Source organism: Trachypithecus francoisi, unplaced genomic scaffold, assembly GCF_009764315.1.
Source record: "Trachypithecus francoisi isolate TF-2019V2 unplaced genomic scaffold, Tfra_2.0 Lachesis_group0, whole genome shotgun sequence".
NCBI classification, from domain to species: domain Eukaryota; kingdom Metazoa; phylum Chordata; class Mammalia; order Primates; family Cercopithecidae; genus Trachypithecus; species Trachypithecus francoisi.
Window position 1 is genome coordinate 196,112,936 of NW_022681453.1, and position 26,598 is coordinate 196,139,533.

Sequence of the window (26,598 nt, forward strand, 5' to 3'; positions counted from 1 at the left end):
TAGCCTCGACCTCCTGGAGCAATCCTCCCACCTCAGCCTCCAGAGCTCTGGGGCTACAGGTATGCACCACCACACACAGCTAATTCTGAAATATTTTTTTTTGTAGTGATGGGATCTCACTATGTTTCTCAGGCTGGTCTCCAACTCCTGGCCTCAAGCAATCCTCCTACCTCAAGCCTCCCAGCATGCTGGGATTACCAACATAAGCAGCCACTACGCCCAGCCTAAAAAGCAGCTTTTTTATTGAAAAACATTTCATGGCCGGGCGCGGTGGCTCACGCCTGTAATCCCAGCACTTTGGGAGGCTGAGGCGGGCAGATCATGAGGTCAGAAGATCGAGACCATCATGGCTAACACGGTGAAACCCCGTCTCTACTAAATATACAAAAAACTAGCCGGGCGAGGTGGCGGCGCCTGTAGTCCCAGCTACTCGGGAGGCTGAGGTGGGAGAATGGCGTGAACCCGGGAGGCGGAGCTTGCAGTGAGCTGAGATCCGGCCACTGCACTCCAGCCTGGGCGACAGAGCAAGACTCCGTCTCAAAAAAAAAAAAAGAAAAAGAAAAAGAAAAACATTTCACATTCTTAATGTAAAACCTGTCATGTGTATACAAATTTTTTAAAGCCCCCAAAATGGGGAAAGAAGGATGCTAGAAAGACCAAATCAAGGCCTGCCAGGTGGTGAGAGCAGATCGGACATGCTCTGAGGGAGAAGCGGCTGACACTCAACATGTGCCCCCACAAAGGACTAAACACACAGGAAACCAGTCAGAAAGGGAGTCAGGAGAACTCCTCCTGAGGCAGGGAAGACTCAGGTTAGATCAATGAAGAAAGGGAGTCAGGATGACTCCCCCTCAGGCAGGGAGGATTCGTGAGAATCAATGACAGTCGTTCAGGAGTAGGAAAAAAAGCAGCCTAATACTTTTACTTCTCTAATCTTAAAAACATTACGTTGATACCATAATATTTGTACATATTGACAGGGCACATGTGATATTTTATGCATACAACGTGTAATGGTCAAAACAGGGTATTTAGAATATCCACTGATTGAACATTGATCATTTCTTTGTGTTGGGAACACTTCAGATCTCTTCTGACTACTCTGAAATATACAGTATGTCAGCCACAGCCACACTACTGTGCTGCTGAACATTAGAACTTACTTCCGGCCGGGCGCGGTGGCTCAAGCCTGTAATCCCAGCACTTTGGGAGGCCGAGACGGGCGGATCACGAGGTCAGGAGATCAAGACCATCCTGGTGAACACAGTGAAACCCCGTCTCTACTAAAAATACAAAAAAACTAGCCGGGCGAGGTGGCGGCGCCTGTAGTCCCAGCTACTTGGGAGGCTGAGGCAGGAGAATGGCGTCAACCCGGGAGGCGGAGCTTGCAGTGAGCTGAGATCCGGCCACTGCACTCCAGCCCGGGCTACAGAGCAAGACTCCGTCTCAAAACAAACAAACAAACAAACAGCTTTTTTTTCTCTTGGAGCCGGGCGCGGTGGCTCATGCCTGTAATCCCAGCACTTTGGGAGGCCGAGGCGGGTGGATCACGAGGTCAGCAGATAGAGACCATCCTGGCTAACATGGTGAAACCCCGTCTCTACTAAAAATACAAAAAATTAGCTGGGTGTAGTAGCGGGCGCCTGTAGTCCCAGCTACTCGGGAGGCTGAGGCAGGAGAATGGCATAAACCTGGGAGGCGGAACTTGCAGTGAGCTGAGATCCGGCCACTGCACTCCAGCCTGGGCAACAAGAGCGAAACTCCGTCTCAAAAAAAATATAAAAGTTCTGAGTTTTGTTGTTGTTTTTGTGTTTTAAAGTCATTCTGAGCAGAAAACTACTACTTTCTTTCCATTAATCTCACCTACAGGAAACCTACTTGTTTGGATCACAAAACAAGAACAAACATCTACTGCAGTAAATCCTACTTGTACACAAAGTCCCCAGAAGAGATGGCTTTCTAAAAACTGGCTCTGCAAATTCAAAATTCTAAAGAGACACTAAGCTTCATACCACTCTATCCTCCTTCTGCTGTCTCAATGTGTGGCAGGAGCTTAGGATAGGGTTGAACTAAAATTCTTCATCTAACTATTCCTTTCTAAACTGCACTACCTCCATCAGTCACAACGGCCACTAAATCTAAATTCACCACCGTAGCGAAGGATCACCAAGGACAAACTTGATGAGGAAGATTGTTGGGGTCACATGAGGAAGAATCGGTGAGTATCTGAATTGCTCCTGGCTTGGTGTTCTGGCTCAGCTCCAGTTTCTTCCAACTAGTTCTCCAGCCCCCCCAGTCCTCGTAACCTTCACAGTTATCACGTGATTAAGTATATACGAAAAAGCTGGTGCAACATTCACACACATGCGTCTACGAGCACATCCACGCTTGCAAGGTCGGCTACCTGAGAACATCGAGGCCAGTGACACTGACAGTCCGTTCTTTGATATGTGAGTCAGGTTAGATCCTTCACTACCATCTGTGTAACAATGATGACAAAAGGGGGCCCTTTAGTATTCCAGCAGGAAATAAACTAATATTCTTTACCATGTGTTCCTGGAATCAAAACTTGCCATTTACTCCCAGACATGAAATGGCGTTTAGGAACTTACATCCTTGGGTAGGTGCTCACTCTAGCTTGGAGGAGAGTTATTGCTACTTCCTATGCCACGCCCAGCCTCAAGGACCTCCCACGGCAGTGGTTCTCAGCCACGGGTGACTCAGGCAATGACGGAGGCATTTCTGATTGTCTTGATACTGGGGAGAGGTCACCACCAGCCTCTAGTGGGTAGAGGCGAAGAATGATGCTAAACATCATACAGTCCACAGCCCAATCCCTCATGGCAAAGAATGATCTGGCCCACGGGTTGGAAAACCCTGGCCTAAGGTCTTTTCCTTTAAGGATTTCTGTTGTGAACTGACTAGAGAATTAGTTGATTGAACATCTCCTCAGGGCCCACAACCGCAGCAGCAGTTTCTAACAGGAGTGCGCTTTGGGCCTGTCTGTGGAGAGGCTCCTTACAGACTGCATAGCCTCCCAGATCCCTGCTCTGCTGTGGGAAACAGATGTGGTTGTCACGTGGACTGATCTGAATTTACCTCACTATTCTCCTCCTGAAATTCGGGAGCGAGGTCAGACCCTCTTTCTTTTTTTAATTAGGAGATGAAGTCAATCACAGACTGTGGTATAACAGAAAATAGATACTTGGTCTTTGTCTCCAGTTCCTGGTGAGAATTCCTAAAATTCTTGGAATTTCTTGAATTGTAGTAATATCTTTTATTATTCATAAGAAGTCCCTTTCAATCATACCTGAGTTTATGCTAATGAGGAGACTCCTGGCAGGCTCCTAGACAGCTTCACAAGTGGGGGCTATCAAAAGAACCAACCACGTCATGAGAGGGCTGGAACTTTTACTCCCCCATCACCTCCAGGGAGGGGAGAGGGACTGAAGACTGAGTTCAATCACCAATGGCTGGTGACTTAATCAGTGGTGCCTATATAATGAAACGTCAATAAAAACTTGGAACAATGATGTCCAGGCTTCCTGGTTGGCGAACACATCAATGCACCTAGGAGGGTGGTGCCCCCGGACACCATGGGGGCAGGAGGAGTTCCTGTGCTCGTGATCTCTCCCTAGGCCCTACATACTTCTTCATGTGGCTGCTCGTTTGGATCCTTTACAACAGGCTATAACCCTAAGCTTTCCCAAGTTCTGGGTGTCAGTCAAGCAAACTATCCCACCTGGGGAAAAGGGGTCACTGAACTCTGAATTCGTAGTCAGCCTACAAGCAGAAGGGCAGGTAGCTTGGTGACCTGTGTCTGGCATCTGAAGCAGAAGTAATCTCACAGGACTGTAGCCTGCAGGATCTGTGCTAACTCCAGGCAGTTAGTGTCAGAACCAAACTGTAAGTCACCCAGCTGATGGTGGAGAATTGGAGAGGAGTTGGAGGATCACATACAAACAACCAACCAAACAAACAAAAGGAGTTTTAACGACTACCTATTGTTGTCACAAATAGAAATCAGACACATTAAGGAGAACATAGAAGGAAGACTTCCTGAATACCTGGAAAATTTGTGAAAAAACAGAGTTTCTGAACAGGGAACAAACGTGTGGTTCCTCCATCTGGAGGCCTGTGCAGGCGAATGGGTTCTCTAGATTGTGTAAACAGGAAATCAAAGCCTCACACAACACAAGATCTATTTGTCATCACATTATAATGTTATAATGGAGAATTATAGATATAGTTCACCTCTGTCTACGTACACAATGTTGTAACAGAGAATTATAGACACCATTCACTGCAGTAAGGAAACCACTCTTGGTCTCACCCATGAGGGAGGAGCGTATGTCCCTGAACTGTTTGTGTGTGCGTGTTTGTTTTGCTGATGGGAACTTGAAGAAATCTATGACTTGCAGGAACAGGACCTTAACCTGATTTAACACAACTGCCTTCCCTGACTGGAACCCCACTGTTCCTCTATGCTGATACTTCAACAACAACAACAACAACAACAACAACAACAACAACAAGAGTCTGTGCCTGTGCTAAGCAACTGAGCACTGCAAGGGCAGAAATTCAAGCTCTACTTTGTAGGCCTGATTTTGTTCCTTTTTTGTCCCCCTGCCCCCAATGATTCTATTTGTCCTTTTCTCTTTTGGACACTTTGAAACAATTTCAGTTGTGTTATGGAACCCAAGAGAATAGGATTCTAATTCCAAGTGGTATGGACCAGCCCTACAAGCTGAAAGGAGGAGTCAGAGTGGGAACCCAAGAGAAAGATACCACTGAGGAGGAAGCATCAGGGTGACACCAGCCAGCAGCCACTCTGCCTGGAACACCTGCTTTCAGTGCTCTTTCCTACTGAAATTGTAAAGGGGTTTTGTTTTTAGCAGAATGCTGTCCCTTACAATAGCTAGTAACAATCCATAATGAAGATCTTCTACTTAGGAAAAACTTTGCAGCTTATCATTCTAAATGGAAAGAAACAGGCAATAAAAGTTCCCTTGTAACAAAGTGTCACTTCTTACCTTGGATTTCAAATTCATCAACCTCATCAGCAGAGCCAGAGTCAGAGAGCTGTGCCGAATCGCGTGAGCTGAACTGGGAGCTGCTGGAGGTGACCCGAAAGCCTGTTATGTTTGAAAACAAAAAGGAATAAACAGGGCAGAAAGAGGTCTTCTTGTCCTTCCAGTGTCACAAGAAAAGGGACCTGGTATGACTTCAACAGAGAGAAATGGAAACTTTCCCTTTAGAAAGTTTCAAGGAAACAGAAGGTACTACTATCTGGAAAGCAAATCCAGGACGAGCGTGCTTAGGTCTCCTCATATCAGAAAACTATTTTGGAAGGGACCTATTCCTTTATATATATATATATATATATATATATATATTTTTTTTTTTTTTAGAGCTGGGGTTTCACCATGTTGGCCAGGAGAGTCTCGAACTCCTGGCCTCAAGGGATCCACCCGCCTCAGCCTCCCAAAGTGATGGGATTCCAGGCATGAGCCACTCCACCTGGTCTGGAAAGGAGCTATTTCTGATGTAGGAAACGGAGAGACTCTAGGATGAGTATTCCTAGTATGGTTAAAAAAAAAAAAGTAGGACTATATAGAAATGTCTTTCTGACAGCAGAGGAACCACTGGTTTGGGTATAACATCCCAAAGGAAGAGCCATAAGGCAGCAGGCCTTATGCTGAAGCTGGGAGAATGTGGGAACAGTGTCCACACGCTGCACTGACTTCCGTGCTCAGCCTCCTGGTACACGGGGAGCAGGTTCTTGGTGCGGATTTGCTGGCGCCGAAGGCGGATCTTCTGCTTCAGCTCCTGGATCTCTCTGTCACTGTCTTCCTCTTCCTCCCCCTCCTCCAGGCACCGGCTCATCATGTTGCACTTCATTAGCTCGATGGCAGCGATCAAGGACTCTGAGATGCTGAAGTGGGCATTCTCCTGGGGGGAGGGGAGCAGCAAACAAGCAAAGGGTTAGAAGTATTGAATGACATACTCATGATAATGTTGGAAAGGGGAGTTTCCAAGATAGGAACTGTTTCTGTCAAAAACACCCTGGAGAAATGGACATTTCTACTACGAGGAAAGCTGATGGCTGGAAAACCTATTCCAGGTTTTCTTCACTCTCTTACTTTGCCAAGCCTATCCCTTCCTGTCTCATTTCTACATAAAAATATGATAGAGAAGAGGCCCAGGATTTCAATCAGGTTCTTTCCCAAAATCATACACCTGTACGCAAAATATTAAGGTAAATGTTATGTCTCAAGAAAAGAGTGTTTTGCAGGCTACAAAATGCTAGACACATGTCATTTATTGCTTATCTGAGCCTTAGAACAAAAGATAGAATTTGATTCTGGAAACAGTATTTACCTAAGGCGCCTGGGTCAAGGGAACCACAACCATGCAGCAAAAACAATGCTGCCACACCCAGGGGCGCACACCTGTTAATCCCAGCACTCTGGGAGGCCCAGCCCAGGAGTTCAAGACCAGCCTGGGCAACATAGGGAGACCCCCCATCTCTACAAAAAATAAAAAAAATACCCAGGTGTGGTGGCACGTGCTTGTAAGTCCCAGCTACTCGGGAGGCTGAGGTGGGAGGATTGCTCGAGCCCAGGAATTTGAGGCTGTAGTGAGCCATGACCGTGACACTGCACTCTAGCTTAGGTGACAGAGCAAGACTCTTGTCTCAAAAAAACAAAAACACACACACAAACTTGATGCTTTTCTGCCCAGGTTGGCTTCTAAGAGAAAATCGCTAATATCTGGGACTCGATGAGGGGCACATGCTCCCTGCAGAGTTCCTCACAAACAGAATTGCTGAGCTTCCCTCTACTGTGAACTTATCTTTACTGTAGTCTGTACCCATGTCACTGCTATATACCTAAAACCTCATCAGAACATATGGCACCACAGACCTTCAGACCCAATCTCCCAACTCATGAGCTCTTCATGAGAGCCTCAATTTCCCACCTTTTCCAGGTCGGCACAGCTGCCAAAGTCTTGCTCAGAGAGGTAGCTGATGAGGGACTGTCCTTCCGATGGTCTTCGGAACATGCCTTCCCCTGAGCACAGGTACCGACCACCTTCTGTGGGAAATGGAATGTGGATGAAACAGTCAAGCTTCTTCAGGAAGTCTTAAGCTTTTACCATTAAAGATCCTCCCAAGTCTTCCCAGGTAACTGGGAATTAGAGGTTGGAAGAAGATGTCTACCTTCTAAAAGCATTTATTGCACTTTGGGAGGCCGAGGCAGGCGGATCACCTGAGGTCAGAAGTTCGAGACCAGCCTGGCCAACATGGTGAAACCCCATCTCTACTAAAAATACAAAAATTAGCTGGGCGTGGTGGCGCATGCCTGTAATCCCAGCTACTAAGGAGGCTGAGGCAGGAGAATAGCCTGAACCCGGGAGGCGGAGGTTGCAGTGAGCCAAGATCGTGGCACTGCACTCCAGCCTGGGCAACAAGGGCAAAACTCTGTCTCAAAAAAAAAAAGAAAAAAAAAAGAAAAAAAGATTTTCTTGTACTCTTAGAATCCCAGAGCACTAAGCCTTTTGGTTGGAAAATGATGGAATAAACAGGGAGAATCCTTCTGCCATCTAAAATCAAAGAGAACATGCTCTCCCCTGTACCATATAATAAAGAAAAAACAAAATAAAAATGGAAAACTCTGGGCTGCGAGTCAGAAAAGGACACAAATGGCTTCCTCCTCTGCATGATTTGCATGTAGAGTTTGTCTGCTGGTTATTAAGCCCAGATACTCCAAGTCCTCTTTTCAAGGTCCATCTCATCCACTCACAGAGCCATTCCGTATGGATCAGCTGACATGCCTGGTGCCAACACCCAGCGGGTAAGAGCGGGTAGGACCCCGAAGTCAGAGAGGAGCAAGAGAAATGGCAGAGCAGTGCGATTTCTAGCACAGGGGGTGAAAATGACTAAAGAGCGACTGAGACTGTAACAGTATGTACCCTCCGTAGAGCTGAGATGAACCCCAAAGCTCAGAGCTTAGCAGGCACAAGGGGCGAGCAGAGAAAAGATACAGTTTTAGCTCTGGCCTTCGTAGTACTCACCATACTCCATGTACAGAGAACTGGGTGTGCTGACTTCACTGCTTTGAGCAGAGTAGGGCAAGGGGCCTCTCAACTTCGCCTTATCATTGCAGGATTCTAATGACGATGACCGCCAACGAGTAAAAACACACATACGAAGTGAGCAATAGCCACATTTCCAACTTTGGAGTTTCAACATTTAACTGCACCCCTTCCCAAAGCCCTCCCAAGCAGGAGAGAGGTGCACAGCAATGGAGCAGACCAAGGGCACAGAAACACAGGGAGGAAGGAGACAGCCGCTCAGGACATTCTAAGTGGAAAGAAGACACGTGACCCACAACGGGGCAACATAAAGGAGAGAAAGAATCAAATCAAAATGGATTCATGACATTTGCTTCTCTTTCCTTACATCTTTTAACCAAATATTACAGGAATATTAGCTGATTTCTATCCTCTTGACAAACCAATTTAGAAAAGTCTTTAGACGGTAAAACAAAGACAAGTGCATTGAAACTTTTCTGACATGCTGACATTAGGTTTTAAAGTAACATCAGAAGATTTACATTCACTCAGGAAATAACATTCTGCAGTGTCCTCAAAAGCAGCATCAGGCAGTGCTGGAGAAGTCGAGGGCGAGGCCCCTAAGCAACGGGCCCGGTGCGGGCTCAGCCTGGCCTTACTGAAGAAGGGGAGGCAGGGAAAGCTGGCGAGACAGACAATGCTTGGGACAGGAAGAGTGAGAGCTGGGAGGGGAGAACCGTGGCAGTCAGGACTCGCAGGAATGAGAAACTGATATCCCTCACAAGGAAACACAGCATTTCCAGGACCACAGAAGGAAGAACAGGTGAAAAAGCAGGTGGGTGCTTGAAAATGAGCAGGATGCTGTGGGAGAACGAATGATTGAGCTGCATCTAACCCATTTCCTCGACAGATGGTGCCAAGTTGCCAGCTACTCCTCTCATAAAAAATGCTACTCTGTGAAAGAGACAATTTTGTGTTTTTCTTGGGCCTCAAAGACTTCTGGTAGTCCTGGCCGTGGGCTCTGTTCCTTCCTACTGAACTGAGGACAAACTAGTAGTCACCACGATGCCTTGGTAAAAAACCATGACTTAGAATTCTCAAACAGCATACAACACAAACTCCATCACGACCTTAACCTCTTCATAACATGTGGCCATCCAGCCTTTTCTTACTGAGTTCACTTCTTCCTAATGCCGTCATTTAATTCTTAGAATTCCCTTCCACTCACTTGATCCCTGCCTTCTTACAGTTTCTCATCTCCTTAAGAACAACGCTATTCTAAATGATGGTCCTACAGACGTTATTCCTCCTTAACCATCTCTTTTCCAAGCTAACATAACCCAATGGCCTCACCCACTTCCAGGAAGCCACGGATTTCAGCCCTCTCTCACTCCTCTGCCTTGCAGACACATTCCAGTGTTCATCTCCGTGAATTATGGTACCCAGGATGGAACACAAATCTCAGTTTGAACACCACCACGAACACCAAGGAAACACACTGAAATCACTAGAAAAATCCTATGCAATAGCTGGAATGGGGTGCAGGGATTTATAGGGAAATGAAAACAGGTGAAAGAAAAAGGAAACAGGGAACTGCAGGAGAGGAAAAAAACACACAAAAAAAAAAAACAAAAAAGAAAAAAACCAAACATGCAAGTCTATCTGAGACCACAGAAAGGGGTAAAATACATTCTGGTGTTAATTCAAGGAAAATAAAGTAATCCATAGGAGGTATTCAGTTACAAGAAAAATTCTGGGCCGGGTGTGGTGGCTCAGCCTGTAATCCCAGCACTTGGGAGGCCAAGGCAGGAGGATCACTTGAAGCCAGGAGTTCAAGACCAACCTGGGCAACACGGTGAAACCCTGTCTCTACCGAAAAAAAAAAGTGAAAAAATTTTAAAAGAGAAAAAAGTCTGCCACTGATTCATCATGATGCCTCAGACAAATAGCGGCCTCAGTTTCACCTCTGGACAAAACTGAACTGATAAGTCTTGACTCTGCCTCTCAGAAGCTGTTGGGAGACTGAACGAGGCATTTGGAATTGTTTATAGAAGACACATATGAAAAACTGGTATCATTTTATAGACAGTTCCAAGCATCACAAGAAGACCAGACTAGCCAGACTTGATTTGACACCAGACTGAAGAAGGTTCTGAACTAAGAAAGGTGGTCACAGAGCAGAGCAAAGAGGAAGTGGAGGACCAATTCCCAAACCTGCAATGGGATCTTCAACTATAATGGTGATATTCCTGGGACCTCCTGTAGGTAGTCAGACAGGTGCAGAGGAGAGTCCAGACAGAGCAATGAGAACAAAGAGGAGAAAAAAAGTGTCCTAAATTTTACCCAGCAGAAGTGGGGATGGAACTCCCAAGAGGAAGCCCCAGTTGTGAAGGACGGATGGCTCGTCCAAGAGCTGTGTGTGACCCATATTTCCTCAGATACTTCTGCACACATTCTCGCTGGCTCCCTTTTCCAAGGCAGGATTCCACTGGAATCCATATGGATTCAAGAATGGGGTGGGAACGTTTTACATGCTCAAAGGCCAGTGGCTTGGAGTACAGCAGACATCAGGCCTGCAGCAGCAGATGTGAAGTGAGGGTCCAGCCCAAGTCATCTGCACATCTAAGAAAGCTCATGGGAAGACAGGCTTTGATTTGGAGATTCTTCTCCTCAAGATTTCCAACAACTTAAATCACATTCTTGAGGGAAAACAAAGACAAAAGCTGGTAATTCTGAAGGTTTCAGATGAGGGCCTAAGCTCTCACCTTTCCAGAAATTACAAAGAGAAAGCAATGCTATCTCCAGCTGCTAAAGAAAATCCTTTTTTTTTTCAGGTCACTGAATTTTTTATATTTTATTTTTATATCTTATTTCTGGGGCTTTTGTGACCCAGAATGGCTTTGAGCACAAAGCTCCATGCTATACTTTCTCTGATGGAGATCCTGCCACAAACAAAACCCAACCAAAGCCTGCCGGATACCACAAGCCAGGAAAGATGATGGCAAGGAGAAGGCAAAAGCAAGGAGCCCCACCTTTCCCGCGTGCAGCCTGCCCTCCTCTCGGATGCTGTTGGTGAGGCCCAGTGGCCAGGGCCTCCTCATCTGACTGCCTCTCGGTCTGAATCAGTGATGCGGCCGTTAGCCCCACCTACTCACCTGCTGGGTCGCATCACCCCACCCTCACTATCGCCTTCGTTTTAATTAGAAACCCCAGTATCTCTCTACCTCTTACATTGGTATTACACCTGGTATTACTACACCCTGGTCAAACTTCTAAGACGTCACAGGAAATGACAGAACTTAATGGGATTATTTTTAAAGCTCTCTAATACTTTCCCCGATCCAAGAGATACTTTGAAAACTCGAACTGTGATGACTCACGCTATCGTCTGATGTTACTAAACTGGTAAAGAATCCAGGAAAACATTTAATATTAGCAATGTATAAAGAAACAAACATAAATAGATTCTGAGTCTTGGTATTTCATTATAAACTTCCTTCATTACAAAACAAGATGTTATATCGTCAGAAACAGAACACCTCTCTCTGCCATCTGAGAAGTCCCCATAACAAGGCCTCTCTTCACTCTCAATTTAGGGCCATCTTGCTAACTAGCAGCTGGTGTTCCTCATTACCTGGTGCTCCTCTGGAGGCGATGCTGGTATCCGAATGGGAGCGAATATGGCTCTTCTTTGCCCCACTGGTGACGGTGAGTGTCTGCCCCTCTGAGAAGCTGGACCTGCGGAGGACACTGGACAGCTGGCTCTCCTCACCTCCCTCCTGGTCCCCTAAGGAAGAGGCAGCAGAATCTGGCTTCTGGGAGCTGCTGGAGGAGAACAAATTGGAGCTGCTGCTCTCGGCATTGCTGCTGTGACTCTGACAGCTGGCAGTCCGGCCTCGGGGGTCCAAGTTGCCAATGGCCAGGTACTCAGGCCCCTCACTGGCATCACTTGGGGAATCATTCTGGCTGCTGACCCACGATGCCTCTATGGGGCTGGTACTGGAGCTCATCTCATTTGGGGTTAAGGGGGAATCCCTGGCTAGTGCAGAGACTGAAACTGGGAGGGCTTGGATGGTTTGATCCTCTGCTGGTGAGATGTGCCCTCTGCTTTCTTGAGGTTTCCGGGGAGGGCCAGAGAGTGAAAAGGAAGTAGATCTTCTCTCTAGAATATAAAAGGAAATGGTAAGGGGCGCAAGGGTGAGGTGGAATCCTGCAGTATGTATGAAGGACTTCTTTACAGCTAAGGTTCAAACTTTCTATTGTTACTGGGTGCCCAGGACATAAGATGTCACCTCAGAAACGGCAAGTCAAATAAAGTATAAAATTATTTAGAAGCAGTTAAGTCAAGAGTATGGGCTCCCGAGACAGTGGCTTTATTGCTTATTAGTATGCATTCCTCATCTGAAAAATGAGCAGTAAGAGGACTGTTTGAAGGCTCAAATGGGATAACGCGTACAAACTGAATACAACAGAGCCTAGTACATGATTGGCAATCAATGAATGTTAGCTAGTATTGAAAGGCCTTCTTGGCAACGTGGATTAGAAACCCAGAGGAATCTAAAAACATCTCTCCCTTCTGTTACTTCATGATTCTACTGAATTATTTCAGGCTAGTCACTATATAACTTGTAAAGATGTCCCTTATTAAGAAAAACTGTACCAACCAAAGGCTCAATTTTCCAAGCCTATGAGCAACCACAAAGTCTTCTTACTTTCCAGGGCTGGGGATGAATGTAATGACCACTTTTCCTGTCTCCATACCTGAGCCATTGTTGGGCATGGATTGGTGGAGGCTTGAAAAGGACCCAAAGTAGGAATGCTGAGCAGAGCTGGTTGGAGGGGTGTATGTGGAACTGGGCAGGGCTGTCAGGCTCTGGCTCTTTGTCACCAGGAGTGGGCTCTCGTGCTTTCTGGCAAACTAAAAAGCAAAACAAAACCAAAGAATGTGTCAGAGTTAAGGACAGAGGGCCTCAGAGTGGGGGCAATGCAGTACTGCAGAAATGCTGGTAGAAGCTACCTTTGCAGTAGGCCTGGACTTTAGCCAGACCTGTAGATACAGCAAGGCTACCTTCTACTATAGTATGTAATTTACAACTGTGAAACCACAGCCTCTGCACTGGAATCCTTCCAGGTGTTAAACCAGGAGTGCTTTATTACAGAGGCAGCACAACAAAGTGCTTAAGATTATGTATGTGGAATCAGAAGTCAGACAGACTAGGGTTCAAATCAAGGCCCTGACACTTGTCAGCTATTTGATCTAAACTCTGGACCACGTATCTACTCTGTGCCTCAGCAGCCTCCTTTATAAAATGAGATCAATGCCCACTTCACAGAGTTACGAAGATTCAATGAGATGATCCACGTATCATACACAGCACCATGCCTGACACAAAGAAAGTATTCAATGGATAGTAACCAACAATCAAAATTAAAAGAATCAGGCCGGGCGCAGTGCCTCATGCCTGTAATCCCAGCACTTTGGGAGGCTGAGGCAGGTGGATCACTTGACGTCAGGAGTTCAAGACCAACCTGGCCAACATGGTGAAACCCCGTCTCTACTAAAAATACAAAAATTAGCCGGGTGTGGTGGTGCAGACCTGTAATCCCAGGTACTCGGGAGGCTGAGGCAGGAGAAACACTTGAACCCGGGAGGCAGAGGTTGCAGGGAGCTGAGATCGCGCCACTGCACTCCAGCCTGGGTGACAAAGTAAGACTCTGTCTCAAAAAGCAAATCAAAACAAAACAAAAACAAAAAACAAAATTAAAAGAATCTGGAGAGACAGGGGATTCTCTTCTCTAAGAAGTAGGGACTCTGATTCCATTCTAGCTAAGGCACTGACTGGAGTATTAGTCATGGGATAAGTTAATTTTAGGCAACAGATTTTCTTTGTACTATAAAATTTTCTTTACATCAAAGAAAAAAACATGAAAAAACTAACCCCATATAACATTAAGCTATGCCAGGTCTGACCCTAAACCCCGCCCCATTCAGAACCATCCCTCTTTCCCCGGATCTCTGTCAAGGCATGGTATCCTTCGTCAAAAGATACCACCGATTTAACAAAATCGACCTCCCCACTCCCCAGCTTAGGTCTACTAAGCACAATACCTAAGCTCAGACTTTCTACTTCAGTAAGTACTTAACGGTACCTCCCCTTCTCCAAGCATTTTAAATGAAAGCCAGCCGGGCGCAGTGGCTCACGCCTGGAACCCCAGCACTTTTGGAGGCCGAGGTGGGAGGATCATGAGGTCAGGAGATCGAGACCATCCTGGCCAACATAGTGAAACCCTGTCTCTGCTAAAAATACAAAAAAATGGGTAGGGGGCAGGGGTGGCGGGTGCCTGTAGTCCCAGCTACTTGGGAGGCTGAGGCACGAGAATTGCCTGAACCCAGGAGGTGGAGATTGCAGTGAGCCGAGATCGTGCCACTGCACTCCAGCCTGGGCGACAGAGCGAGACTCTGCCTCTAAAAAAAAAAAAAAAAAAGAAAGCCTTTCAGCTCACAAAAATGGCTAAGTAAAAAACCAGTTTGCTGTAGAGGGTTCCATCATGCTGAGGTCCAGGGACCCAGCACAGACATGGATAATCCCTTGTCTCCTTTACCATGGATGCATCTATCTGAGCCAGGAGGCGGGGGTTGTTCTGTTCCACTGCTTCCAGGCACTGGAGCATGGCTGTGACGTGAGCATCACTTAGCAGGAAAGCAGCATCTGGGGAGAGAAAAGCTACCACAGTGATAGAACCCAACAGCGAGGTCTTGAGAGAAGCTCGAGGAAGGAGAAAGGGAGAGGTAAGGAGGAGCTGGGAGGAGTCCTGCCACTGTAGGGTGAAGGGAAATCAGAAACAAAGTAGAGAAGAGGCTAAAGAACGTGGAGCACAGCAAAGTGGCCAGGACAAGAGGCTTCAAAGTCAGAAAAATCCAGATTTGAATCCTGGCTCTGAGTGACTTTGGCCAAGTCGCTTAACCTTCTGGAGCCCTGTGGACTAGAAACAGTAGCACCAATGCCCAACTCTCAGGGCTGCAGTGAAGATACTGGACAGCAGTGACGGGCACGCAGGAAACTCCTGGTAAACGGTGGCTAGTCTTACTGGTTTGTCTCTGTGTGGCTGTAGGGGATGACCTTAATATAAAGTTGAATTGTGTCTTACTTGGGAGGTAAGAGGTAAGTCTGGATATGTTTCTGAGTAGAATCCCTATGGCATCAAGTGAAAAATAGGAGGCCCTGCCGGGCATGGTGGCTCACGCCTATAATCCCAGCACTTTGGGAGGCTGAGGCGGGCGAATCACCTGAGGTCGGGAGTTCAAGACCTGCTGACCAACATGGAGAAACCCCATCTCTACTAAAAATACAAAATGAGTTGGGCGTGGTGGCGGATGCCAGTAATCCCCAGCTACTTGGGAGGCTGAGGCAGGAGAATCGCTTGAACCCGGGAGGCGGAGGTTGCAGTGAGCTGAGATTGAGCCACTGCACTCCAGCCTGGGTGACAGAGCGAGACTCCGTCTCAAAGAAAGAAAGAAAAATAGGAGGCCCTGGTACTAGAGCGATAGAGGAATAGTGAGGTGGGCGACAATGAGGAAGCACAGACGACAATCCTAAGTGGCCTCCACCTACCTGTGTAGAATTTTCTGATATACTGTCTATCCCCGAGCAGAGGCCGGAGCTGGGCTGAGAGGCAGTGGTATTGCAGGCTGTGCTGCAGCCACAACTCGGCAACAGCACGTTCACTCACACCATCAGCACTGCTCTGGCCGTTCTCGTGCAAGCTGATGAACTGGGAAGCAAAGGGGTATGAGTCAAAACATACATCCTGGTAGGTACGGCAAGATTGAGGCCTAATGACCTGAGAACTAAATTGAGACAGTTAAGGGAAACGCTGTGAAAAGCTTCACCCTGGGTCCCATGTATGCAGGCTTTTTTGAAAATAACAAAACTTTTCTATTCCTTCCCCAGAGGAGAAAAAGCGGCCTGGACCAATGGGTTTGCATGTGTTTTTTTAAGCAAATGAAGTCGGCCCCTACAGGGATAATTAATTTCCTTTCCTCAGTTGATAGGCAACTTGACATATTCCCTCCTTAGAGTCTAGAAGATTCTTCCGACAGAGCCTCAAACAGTGAAGACCCACAGCTCTGCCAGCAGCCGCTCTGCTCTCACTCTTACCTTCTCCACGTGAAGGGCTGAGTGGGGACTGAGCCACCGGATGTCTTTCACAAACTGCCAGTAATCAGTCTGGTGGCGGCACGCCTGCGAAGGGAACACATGCAATGAGCAAATCACTACCATTCCGGACCAGACCCAGTTCTAGGGCTGGCATTCAAAGACAGGAAAAAGAGCACAGCCTTCCCTTGCCTCATCAAAGGTTCTCAGCAGCAATCAAAGGCATACATACAGAGGCCAGGGGTGGTGGCTCAAACCTGTAACTCAGCACTTCAGGAGGATTGCTTGGGTCCAGGGAGACTGGCCCATCTCTACAAACAATTTAAAGCTTACTCCGAGTGGTGGGACATGCCTTAGTCCCAGCTACTCAGGAAGCTGAGATGGGAGAATCACTTGAGCCTGGGAAGTCAAAGCTGCAGTGAGCCATGACCGTCCCACTGCACTCCTGCCTGGGCAACAGAGTGAGACCCTATCTCAGGGAAAAAAAAAAGAAAGAAAAAAGAAATGCATACACTTGACATATGTTTACCCTTTTAAAGAATAATTGTTAAAAATGATTTTAATCATTCTTTTGAACAGGTAACATGCATATGACATACAAGGTATACAGTAAAAATAATGTTTTCTTTTTCTTTTTTTTTCTTTTTTTGAGATGGAGTCTTGCTCTGTCGCCTGGGCTGGAGTGCAGTGGCCGGATCTCAGCTCACTGCAAGCTCCGCCTCCCGGGTTTACGCCATTCTCCTGCCTCAGCCTCCTGAGTAGCTGGGACTACAGGCGCCGCCACCTCGCCCGGCTAGTTTTTTGTATTTTTAGTAGAGACGGGGTTTCACCGTGTTAGCCAGGATGGTCTCGATCTCCTGACCTTGTGATCCGCCCGTCTCGGCCTCCCAAAGTGCTGGGATTACAGGCTTGAGCCACCGCGCCCGGCCTTTTTTTCTTTTTTGAGACAGAGTCACTCTGTCGCCCAGGCTGGAGTGCAGTGGCGCGATCTCAGCTCACTGCAAGCTCCACCTCCCAGGTTGAAGCGATTCTCATGCCTCAGCCTCCCGAGTAGCTGGGACTACAGGCGCACGACACTACGCCTGGCTAATTTTTGTATATTTAGTAGAGATGGGCTGTCTCAACTAAAGACCACGTTGGCCAGGCTGGTCTCAAACCCCGAGCCTCAAGTTATATCACATAACTTCCTGGAGAACAATTTAGCAATAGCTATCAAAATTCAAAGGCACATGTTCTTTAATCTAAGAATTCTAGGAATTTATCCTACGGTAAAGGGCAAAATGATCTATACACAAGCACTGTTACTAACAGCAAATGATTGGAAACAATCTAAATACCCATTCACCAGGGGACTGGCTAAATAAGGGATGGTGCATACAAACAATGGAATATTATAAAATGACAACTGTAAGAAAGAATGAAGAAGCTCTTTATGTAATGATTTCGGATGAATTACAAAATACATTAAGTGAAAAAGGCAAGATACAGAATAGTTACTACAGTATGCTATTATTTATATTTAAAAAGTTGCAGGTACAGCAAAGAAAATAATTGGTAATTGCTTTTATAAGCATACAAATTCTCTGGAAGGGCAGGGCATAGTGGCTCACGCCTGTAATCCCAGCACCCTGGGAGCCACGGTGGGAGGCTGCCTGAAGGCAGGAGCTTGAGACCAGCCTGGGCAATATAGTGAGACACTGTCTCTAAAAAAATTTTTTATAATTAAAAAGAAAATTCTCTGTAAGGAAACTAGTAAATGGTAGCTTTTTATGTGATCAGAAGGGAGCAAGACTTTTCACTGTATACAGTTTTATACTTTTTTTATTACCTAGCTATGTAAAATACAGTGTTCAAAAATTAAATACTTTTAAAGTTATAGAGTGATATATATAGTACAATCTTAATATTTTAAAAAAACCACACAAAACATAGAAAACAGCAGAAAATACACCTCAATGTTAGAGTGGTTACTATCGCTTAGTGTTGGGATTATGGGTGATATTTACTTTCTTTTAAGAAGGTCTTTTTGGTATTTTCTGAATTTTCAACAAAGAAAATGTATCACCCACATATTCAGAAAAAAACCCACAAAGGTCTTTTTTATTATTATTGATTTTTTTTTAATTGGACCATCTATGTTGCCAAGAACTGGTTTCTTCTTGATGGTGGCAAAACGGGGACCCCTCTCACTTCTGTTCAGCTGAGCAGTCTCAGGGCCTAAATGTCTCCACATTTCTAAGCACCAGAAAAGAGGCTATCAAATATGCCTTGTCTTCTGGAAGGACTGAAAAGGTAGCCCAGATGCAGCTGTCAAGAAAAATGAGATCCCTCTAAGAATACGATTGTGATGTTATAGCTTTCCGTTGGCCCTGAGTGGATTTTTAAAAATACAATTCACATTCCATAACGCTTCCTTTTGAAAGCCCGGAGGGGATGTGAGCAGCATGAATCACCGTTATCAGCCCCTCCTCCCGACAAGGGCTCAACACCCAGAATAGCTGGGCGATGACGCCGCAGCCTGAAACCTTTGAAAACCCTCATCTTCAGAGGGAGGAAATGAAAGGGAAAAACAAGTTCTTGACGCAGACTTTAATTCTCAGATCTTTACAAGGCAGAACAGAGCAGCAAGGAAACTGGCACAGATCTTCTGTTTTTGATTCTTCCCGCTAGAGCCTGCATTTGCTAAATGTGTGTGTGTACATACGACAAATCTGCCTGATTTGTTCTGCTTCTGATTACTAACACTACTGGGGTTCTCAGGATAGGAGGCATGTAAAAAAGGAGAGAGAAAAGATAAAATAAAAACAAATGAAAAAATTAAAAATACTCCTGCTATTTTGCAGATGATCATATGCTTTGATATTTTCTATTCTGATGACCAGATACTTTCACAGATATTATCACTTTTTTTTTTTGAGATGCAGTTTTGCTCTGGTTACCCAGGCTGGAGAGCAATGGTACAATCTCAGCTCACTGCAACCTCCACCTGCCAGGTTCAAGCAATTCTCCTGCCTCAGCCTCCCAAGTAGCTGGGATTATAGGCATGCACCACCACGCCTGGCTAATTTTGTATTTTTAGTAGAGATGGGGTTTCCCCATGTTGGTCAGGCTGGTCTTGAACTTCTGACCTCAGGTGATCCGCCCGCCTCAGTCTCCCACAGCACTAGGATTACAGGTGTGAGCCACTGTGCCTGGCCAGATATTATCACTTTTAATAACGACGACAAGATACGTGAATAGTGTTTTGCATTTATCAAGTAGCTTTCATTTCAGAGTCTCATTGATTTGACTTGCATTTCACTTTCAGGCACAGATGGTGAAACTGTCTTGTAATATGGTTAAGTGATTACTCTAGATGACAGTTTAATATTAGTAACAGGGCCAAGAAAAGAATCCATTTGCTGTTAGGACACAAGTACCTGACCCACTGAATGGCAGTGCCACTAATCTGGTAGCTATTTTGGTCAGCAGCCTGGGAAACGCACTGAGTTTCTGTAAAACACGCTGGTATGATTCCCAAGTTTCTGACTTGGAGACTGAGTAGGTCAATGCCGCCAATAAGAAGAAGGTCAATCTCATGAGAGAAAATAAGTTTAGCTTTGGTCATGTTGTGCTCGGGCCTGAAAGACAGTCAGACAGTAATGTACAGGAGATAGCTCGTGTTCTGGATCTAGCGTTCGGCAGAGATGCCTGAGGTGGGGGTCATCCATGGGTGAGTGATAGTGCAATGCGAGTGGGTGAGACTGCTTCAGGAAAATACACAGAGTAAGAAGAGAGAAGGGCATACAGCAGAATTGCATTCAAAAAAATTCCAGACCGGGCGCGGTGGCTCACGCCTGTAATCCCAGCACTTTGGGAGGCTGAGGCAGGCGGATCACGAGGTCAGGAGATAGAGGCCATCCTGGCTAACACGGTGAAACTCCGTCTCTACTAAAAACACAAAAAAATTAGCCGGGCGAGGTGGCGGGCGCCTGTAGTCCCAGCTGCTCGGGAGGCTGAGGCAGGAGAATGGCGTGAACCCGGGAGGTGGAGCTCGCAGTGAGCCCAGATTGCACCACTGCACGCCAGCCTGGGTGACAGAGCAAGACTCCGTCTCAAAAAAAAAGAGAAAACAAAGACAGAAGAGTTATATAATTTGTCCAGCACCACTCAGTTAATGGCAAAGCTGAGGTTAAAATGTGAGCAGTCTGATTCAAAAGTCCATAATTTTAACTACTACATCACTTTATTTCCCATGGACGTGAGCAGTGAGTCTAGAGTTTGATCTAGGTTCTTACTGATTCCAAAGACTTTTGTCAGTCTATGACACAGTGTTGCCTCCATAGTCCTAGAATGGTGCTTTTTGTTGTTCTGGGTTTGCTTTTTTTTTTTTGACACAGGGTCTCACTCTAGGCTGGAGTACAGTGGCACAATCAGCTCACTGCAACCTCAACCTCTCAGGCTTAAGCCATTTTCCCACCTCAGCCTCCTGAGTAGCTGAGTCTACAGGCATGCATCACCATGGCTGGCTAATATTTTAAATTTTTTAGAGATGGGGATCTCGCTGTGTTGCCCAGGCTGATCTTGTATTCCTGGCCTCAAAATTCTAGTGATCTTTCTGCCTCAACTTCCCAAAGTGCTGGAATTACAGGCATGAGCCACCATGCCCAGCCAAGTATACATACTTTAATACCAATTAGTTGATTAGCTCTTTTCCAATGTGATTGCTAGCTGAGAATAAATTCTGACAAAAAAGAAAGATGAGCTTAGAGTTCCAGGTAGTTATACTAGGCCCTGACAGGGGAGGACGTGAGTGAGCACACACAATTATGCCTGCATTTGTGAGGTCTGATTTTTTTAAAATAGGAAGATACCAAACCCCAATGACTCACGTGGCAATTTTATCCGGAACCAAAATGTATTTAAAACACTGCCAATGGAATAACTGCCAAAGAGAAAGCAGAAGCCTTGAAGTGTTATTGGATTCCACTCATTTCAAAACTCAAAGCTGATTAGAGTCTTTGAGGTTATAAAGAGAAAGCAACTCGGCCAGGCGCAGTGGTTCACGCCTGTAATCCCAGCACTTTGGGAGGTCAAGGCAGGTGGATCACCTGAGGTCAGAAGTCCAAGACCAGTCTGAGCAACATGGAGAAACCGCATCTCTACTAAAAATACAAAATTAGCCAGGCGTGCTGGTGCATGACTGTAATCCCAGCTACTCAGGAGGCTGAGGTAGGAGAATCACTTGAACCCGGGAGACAGAGGCTGCGGTGAGCTGAGATCGCGCCACTGCACCATGGCCCGGGCAACAAGAGTGAGACTCCATCTCGAAAAAAGAAAAAGAAAAAGAAACGCAACATTAATAAAGTTTATATTTTAAAAATGTAAGCTACAATCAAACTATTATAGTTTGTAGCTTAAATTTTTAAAATATAAACTTTATTGATACAAAGTAAAACTCAAAGGGTATTCTGACTATGACAATATTTTATAAATAGTTCTCGGATTGTCCTAGGATGCTAGGAGGAAAATTAAATGAGTCATTGTGTCCTCCTCGTCCTCCCCGCCCTCCTGGTCCTACTCGCCCTCCTGGTCCTACTCGCCCTCCTTCCCCTCCTCATCCTCCTTGCCCTCCTCCCCCTCCTCGTCCTCCTCGCCCTCCTCATCATAGCACACACTTGGAGAGTTCTTCCTATTCTCTTAACGCTTCACATACCACACCAACCCTAGAGGTAGATAGCTGCTACCTCATTTCACTAGTGAGGAAACTAAGGCACGAAGAGGTTAAGTATTTTGCCCAAGGTTACACAGCTAACACATGAAGGAGCTGAACACTGAATCCAGGCAGCCTGGCTCTACCCTGAGCCACACTACCTATTAACTACTCCTGTTGCAGTTAACATGAGTTAACTACTAACTCTTCTTTTCCCTAGTCTCTTTTATGCCTGCTAGTTTTCGCAGATATTTTCAGGATAAAGTCTCACTATCCCAACAAGAAAGCACATTAATTATTTCTTCCTATTATTAATTTGAAGTAGATAGTAATAACAAAAGTCTAAATTTAGGGAACAAGATGAAAATTCTAATTCAAAAAGAATCACAGGAAGAACTGATTATTTTGTTTCAGGAAAGAGATGTTGGTTCTAATTACACCAATCTTATCAAGCCTAAGCAATTAATTATCACTGGAACACACTGGCTTCCAGGCAAAAGGATTCCTGTAGGAAAGTACTTTTAATGTAACCGAGCACGTGGAGTTTCACCTTCTCATCCTTTTTTTTTTTTTTTTAAGACAGGGTCTCACTCTGTCGCCCAGGCTGGAGTGCAGTGGCGCGATCTCGGCTCACTGCAGCCTCCACCTCCCGAGTTCAAGCGATTCTCCTGCCTTGGCCACCTGAGTAACTGGGATTACAGGTGTGTGCCACCACACCCAGCTAATTTTTGTAATTTTAGTAGACACAGAGTTTCACCATGTTGGCCAGGCTGGTCTTAAACTGATCTCAAGTGATCTGCCCCACTCGATCTCCCAAAGTGCTGGGATTACAGGCAGCTTGAGCCACTGTGGCTGGCCACCTTCTCGTTCTGTAGAAACATTTCCTGCATGAAAGTCAGAAATAAGTCAACATATTTTTGCCTTGGCTGTTTTTCTTTCTTTACCCTACCCACTTCTGAAAAAACAGCATGGTTTTAAAACCAAAACTAAGATTCAGAAGAAAAAGCTTCCTGGCTGTGATCAGCTAAGACTGCTCCTCCAAGATGTCTACATCCTAATTCCTGGAACCTGGGAATGTTCCTTTTATGACATAAGGGACTTTGCAGGTGTAATTAAATTAAGGATTTTGAGGTGGGGTGATTATACTGGATGATCCACGTGGGCCCAATGTCACTGTAAGAGTCCTTTTAGGAGGGAGGAAGGAATGGTCATAAGGAGAGGAGGGAGGGAGGAATGGTCCATAAGGAGAGAAAGGGATGTGAAAGCAGAGAGGGCTGGGCACGGTGGCTCAGGTCTGTAATTCCAGCACTTTGGGAGGCCAAGGCAGGACCACTTGAGACCAGGAATTCAATACCGGCCTGGGCAACATGGTGAAATCCTGTCTCTACAAAAAATACAAAAAATAGCCGGGTGTGATGGCGGGTGCCTGTAGCCCTAGCTACTTGGGAGGCTGAGGTGGGAGGACTGCTTGAACCCGGGAGGTCGAGGCTGCAGCGAGTCATGATTGCATCATTGCACTCCAGCCTGGGTCACACAGCGAGACCCCGTCTCAAAACACAAACAAACAAACAAAGGGGCAGAGAGATCTGAGGGTGCTGTTGGCTCTCAAGATGGAGAAAGTAGTCAAGAGCCAAAGAAAGCAGGAAACTAGAGAAGCTGGAAAAGGCAAGGAAATGGATTCCCCGCGGAGCGTCCAGAGGGCGTGCGGTCCTGCGAGGGAGTGGATTCCCCGCGGAGCGTCCGGAGGGCGTGCGGCCCTGCAGACACCTTGGTTTCAGCCCCGTGAAACTCATTTGGGACTTCGATCTCAAGAACCGTAAGATGAGAAATCCGTGTTGTTTTAAGCCATAAGGTTTGTAGTTACTTGTTACAGCAACAATAGGAAACTTTTAAGTTGACCTAATCTCTTGTTGCTGATTTGCTGTCCTACCTAGTGATTTATTCATTCCATTAACATCTATGGCCCATCAGACACGATGTGAAATGTTCTGTATATTAAAAAAACATATTAAGTCACAGCTGCTCTCAGGAGCTCACAGACGAGCAGCCTTCATCTCCCTGCCAATGTGACTGTTTCTTTTCAACAAGTGAGTCGGCCAATCTGGCAAAAACAGGAGTTCTGCGTACCTGGTCACGGATAAGCCCGTGATAGAGGATGCTCTGCATGTCCCTGCAGAGCCGCTCCAAGCCACCATACTTAGACCAGACGTTGGGGCTGTTGGCTGATACCAAACCCTCCACCGTAGTCTTCAAATGACCCAGCAACTGCCAGTGTTCCCTCCTGCAAGGGCATCAGTTACCAGTGGTTAGTTACCTTTGTTGTGCCTGATCTGGATCATATGAAAGCAAGCCTCAGCCGAGGAGCCCCCGCCCCACATCCTGACATCCTCTCCCCTATTAATTTTCACTTGGGCGTAAAACTCAACTCTGAGAGAATCAAAGTTGTGAATGATGTAATATAAAGACAAAAAGCAAAAAGCAAAAACCCTCACATTCAAATGGTAAGTTATGCTTTGTAAGAGGATTTTCATCTACTATCTCACCCAATCCTCACGTAAGTAGCGTATAACCCTTACTTTACAGGCGTATAACCCATTCACATCCATTTTTATTTTCTGAGACACTCCGTCGCCCAGGCTGAAGTGCGGTGGCACGATCACAGCTCACTGCAGCCTCAACCTCCCAGGTTCGGGGTCCTCCCACCTCAACCTCCCGAGTAGCTGGCAACTACAGATGTGCAACAACACAGCCTGAAGATTTTTAAGTTTTTTGTAGAGATGGGGTCTCACTATGTTGCCCAGGATGGTCTCTAACTTCTGGTCTCAAGGGATCCTCCCACTTCAGCCTCCCAAAGAGCTGGGATTACAGATGTGATCCACTGCACTCAGCCTAAGATCCATTTCTTAACAATGACAGTACCTGCACAATATACAAAAAGATGAAGGCATCCACTCAGAACCAGACCTCTTCTGCCAAACAAAAAAGGCCAAAAACGACTTCTTATTTCCTGTATTTCCAACCACTAACTACAGCATCGTGAAGGACAGAAACTGTAGGACTAAGGCGGTCACTAAAATGTCATTTATGGTTATACTGTAAGAAACAGCCATTGCAGAGGCCAATAGACTGCCAACTTTTGCTCAGTGACTCTGCATATCCTATGCGTCTTCCTCAGAGCTAACTAGCCTCTGATTTCTTAGTGCCACAGTTTTCACATGTGCCAACAGGTTATCATCCAGTCTCACAGGCCTGAGAATCAGTCTGACTCATGAAGTGACTGCATACCTGTGTTCTGATTCATTCTGTACTAAGCTTACAAGGCTAACTGTTAAAGAGCATCATGAGGCCGGGCGCAGTGGCTCACGCCTGTAATCCCAGCAATTTGGGAGGCTGAGGCGGGTGGATCACCTGAGGGCAGGAGTTCGAAACCAGCCTGGCCAACATGGCAAAACCCCATCTCTACCAAAAAATACAATAATTAGCCAGGTGTGGTGGCACATGCCTGTAATCCCAGCTACGCGGGAGACTGAGACAGGAGAATTGCTTGGACCTGGGAAGCGAAGGTTGCAATGAGCTGAGATTGCGCCATTGCGCTCCAGCCTGGGCAACAAGCGTGAGACTCTGTCTCAAAAAAAAAAAAAAGAACATCATGATAAATCCAAAAGCAAACATTAAGTACTCTATCATCCTAGGGCTTTGATTCCAAAATTATACAAAGAGCACTGACATCTTAGAAACTCTGAGTGCTCAGATCTACCTATAATTTCCTCTGGACAAAGCTGAAGAATTTCCCTTCCTCACAATAAAGTGTCCCTGAGGTGCCAAAGCTACAAAAGAATGTGGCTTTTATTCTAAGATATACCAAACAATCTATATTTGGTATCTTCTCCTGTAGAAGAAAACTTTTGTAAAAATTTGACTTACATAGCTACTGTATTTAGTGTCACCTTTTAAAAAATTTTTTGATTGATACATAATTGTACATATTTACAGTATACAATGGATACACTGTGCACTGATCGCAACAAATTAGCATATCCATCATCTTAAATAGTTATCATTTCCCTGTGATGAGAACATTCAAAAACCTCTCTTCCAACTGTTCTGAAATACACCATACACTGCTGTTAACGCTCGTCGTCTTCCGGTGCAACTGAGCACCAGAACGTACTCCTCCTACCTGTCACCTTGGACCTGCTGACCAATCTCTCTCCATCCCCTTCTCCCTCCTTCCCGCCTCATCCTCTGGCAACCACTATTCCACTCTCTACTTCCAGGAGAACAACTTTTTAGATTAGACGAGTAATAGCATGTGACAGCTGTCTTTCTGTGCCTGGCTTACTGCACTTAATGTAACATCTTCCAGGTTCACCCATGTTGCCAAAACTGAAAGAATTAAGGTTGAATTGTATTCCACAGTGTATACACATACTGTTATCTTCAGACATTAATCTGTTGATGGACATTTTTTTTAAGACAGAGTCTCACTCTCTGTCGCCCAGGCTGGAGTGCAGTGTCATGATCTTGGCTTACTGCAACCTCTGCCTCCCAGGTTCAAGCGATTCTCCTGCCTCAGCCTCCCGTGTAGCTGGGATGACAGGCTCAGATCACCATGTCTGGATAATTTTTGTATTTTTAGTTAGATGGGGTTTCGCCATGATGGCCAGACTAGTC

The 26,598-nt window shown here is 45.9% G+C and overlaps 1 protein-coding gene across 19 annotated transcripts in view; it reads right to left on the reverse strand.

Annotated features, from left to right (window-relative positions):
* Positions 1 to 26,598, reverse strand: part of RUBCN (rubicon autophagy regulator) — a 70,369-nt gene that overhangs the window by 14,324 nt on the left and 29,447 nt on the right. For 8 of the 19 annotated variants that reach the window (XR_004437481.1, XR_004437478.1, XR_004437480.1 and 5 more), the window contains 12 exons: positions 24,052 to 24,205; positions 16,236 to 16,319; positions 15,690 to 15,849; positions 14,680 to 14,801; positions 12,838 to 12,994; positions 11,711 to 12,238; positions 10,291 to 10,335; positions 8,077 to 8,172; positions 6,982 to 7,097; positions 5,745 to 5,952; positions 5,034 to 5,135; positions 2,405 to 2,479 (listed from right to left, as the gene is read on the reverse strand). Coding sequence is in view for 14 of the 19 variants with exons in the window: in XM_033213228.1 (XP_033069119.1) it covers positions 2,405 to 2,479; positions 5,034 to 5,135; positions 5,745 to 5,952; positions 6,982 to 7,097; positions 8,077 to 8,172; positions 10,291 to 10,335; positions 11,711 to 12,238; positions 12,838 to 12,994; positions 14,680 to 14,801; positions 15,690 to 15,849; positions 16,236 to 16,319; positions 24,052 to 24,205 (1,847 nt within the window). In the remaining 5 variants the exon portion in view is untranslated. Of the gene's footprint in view, positions 1 to 2,404; positions 2,480 to 5,033; positions 5,136 to 5,744; positions 5,953 to 6,981; positions 7,098 to 8,076; positions 8,173 to 10,290; positions 10,336 to 11,710; positions 12,239 to 12,837; positions 12,995 to 14,679; positions 14,802 to 15,689; positions 15,850 to 16,235; positions 16,320 to 21,103; positions 21,127 to 24,051; positions 24,206 to 24,713; positions 24,844 to 26,598 lie in introns of those variants that run through there. The other 11 variants (XM_033213239.1, XM_033213229.1, XM_033213237.1 and 8 more) reach the window with 10 other exon arrangements.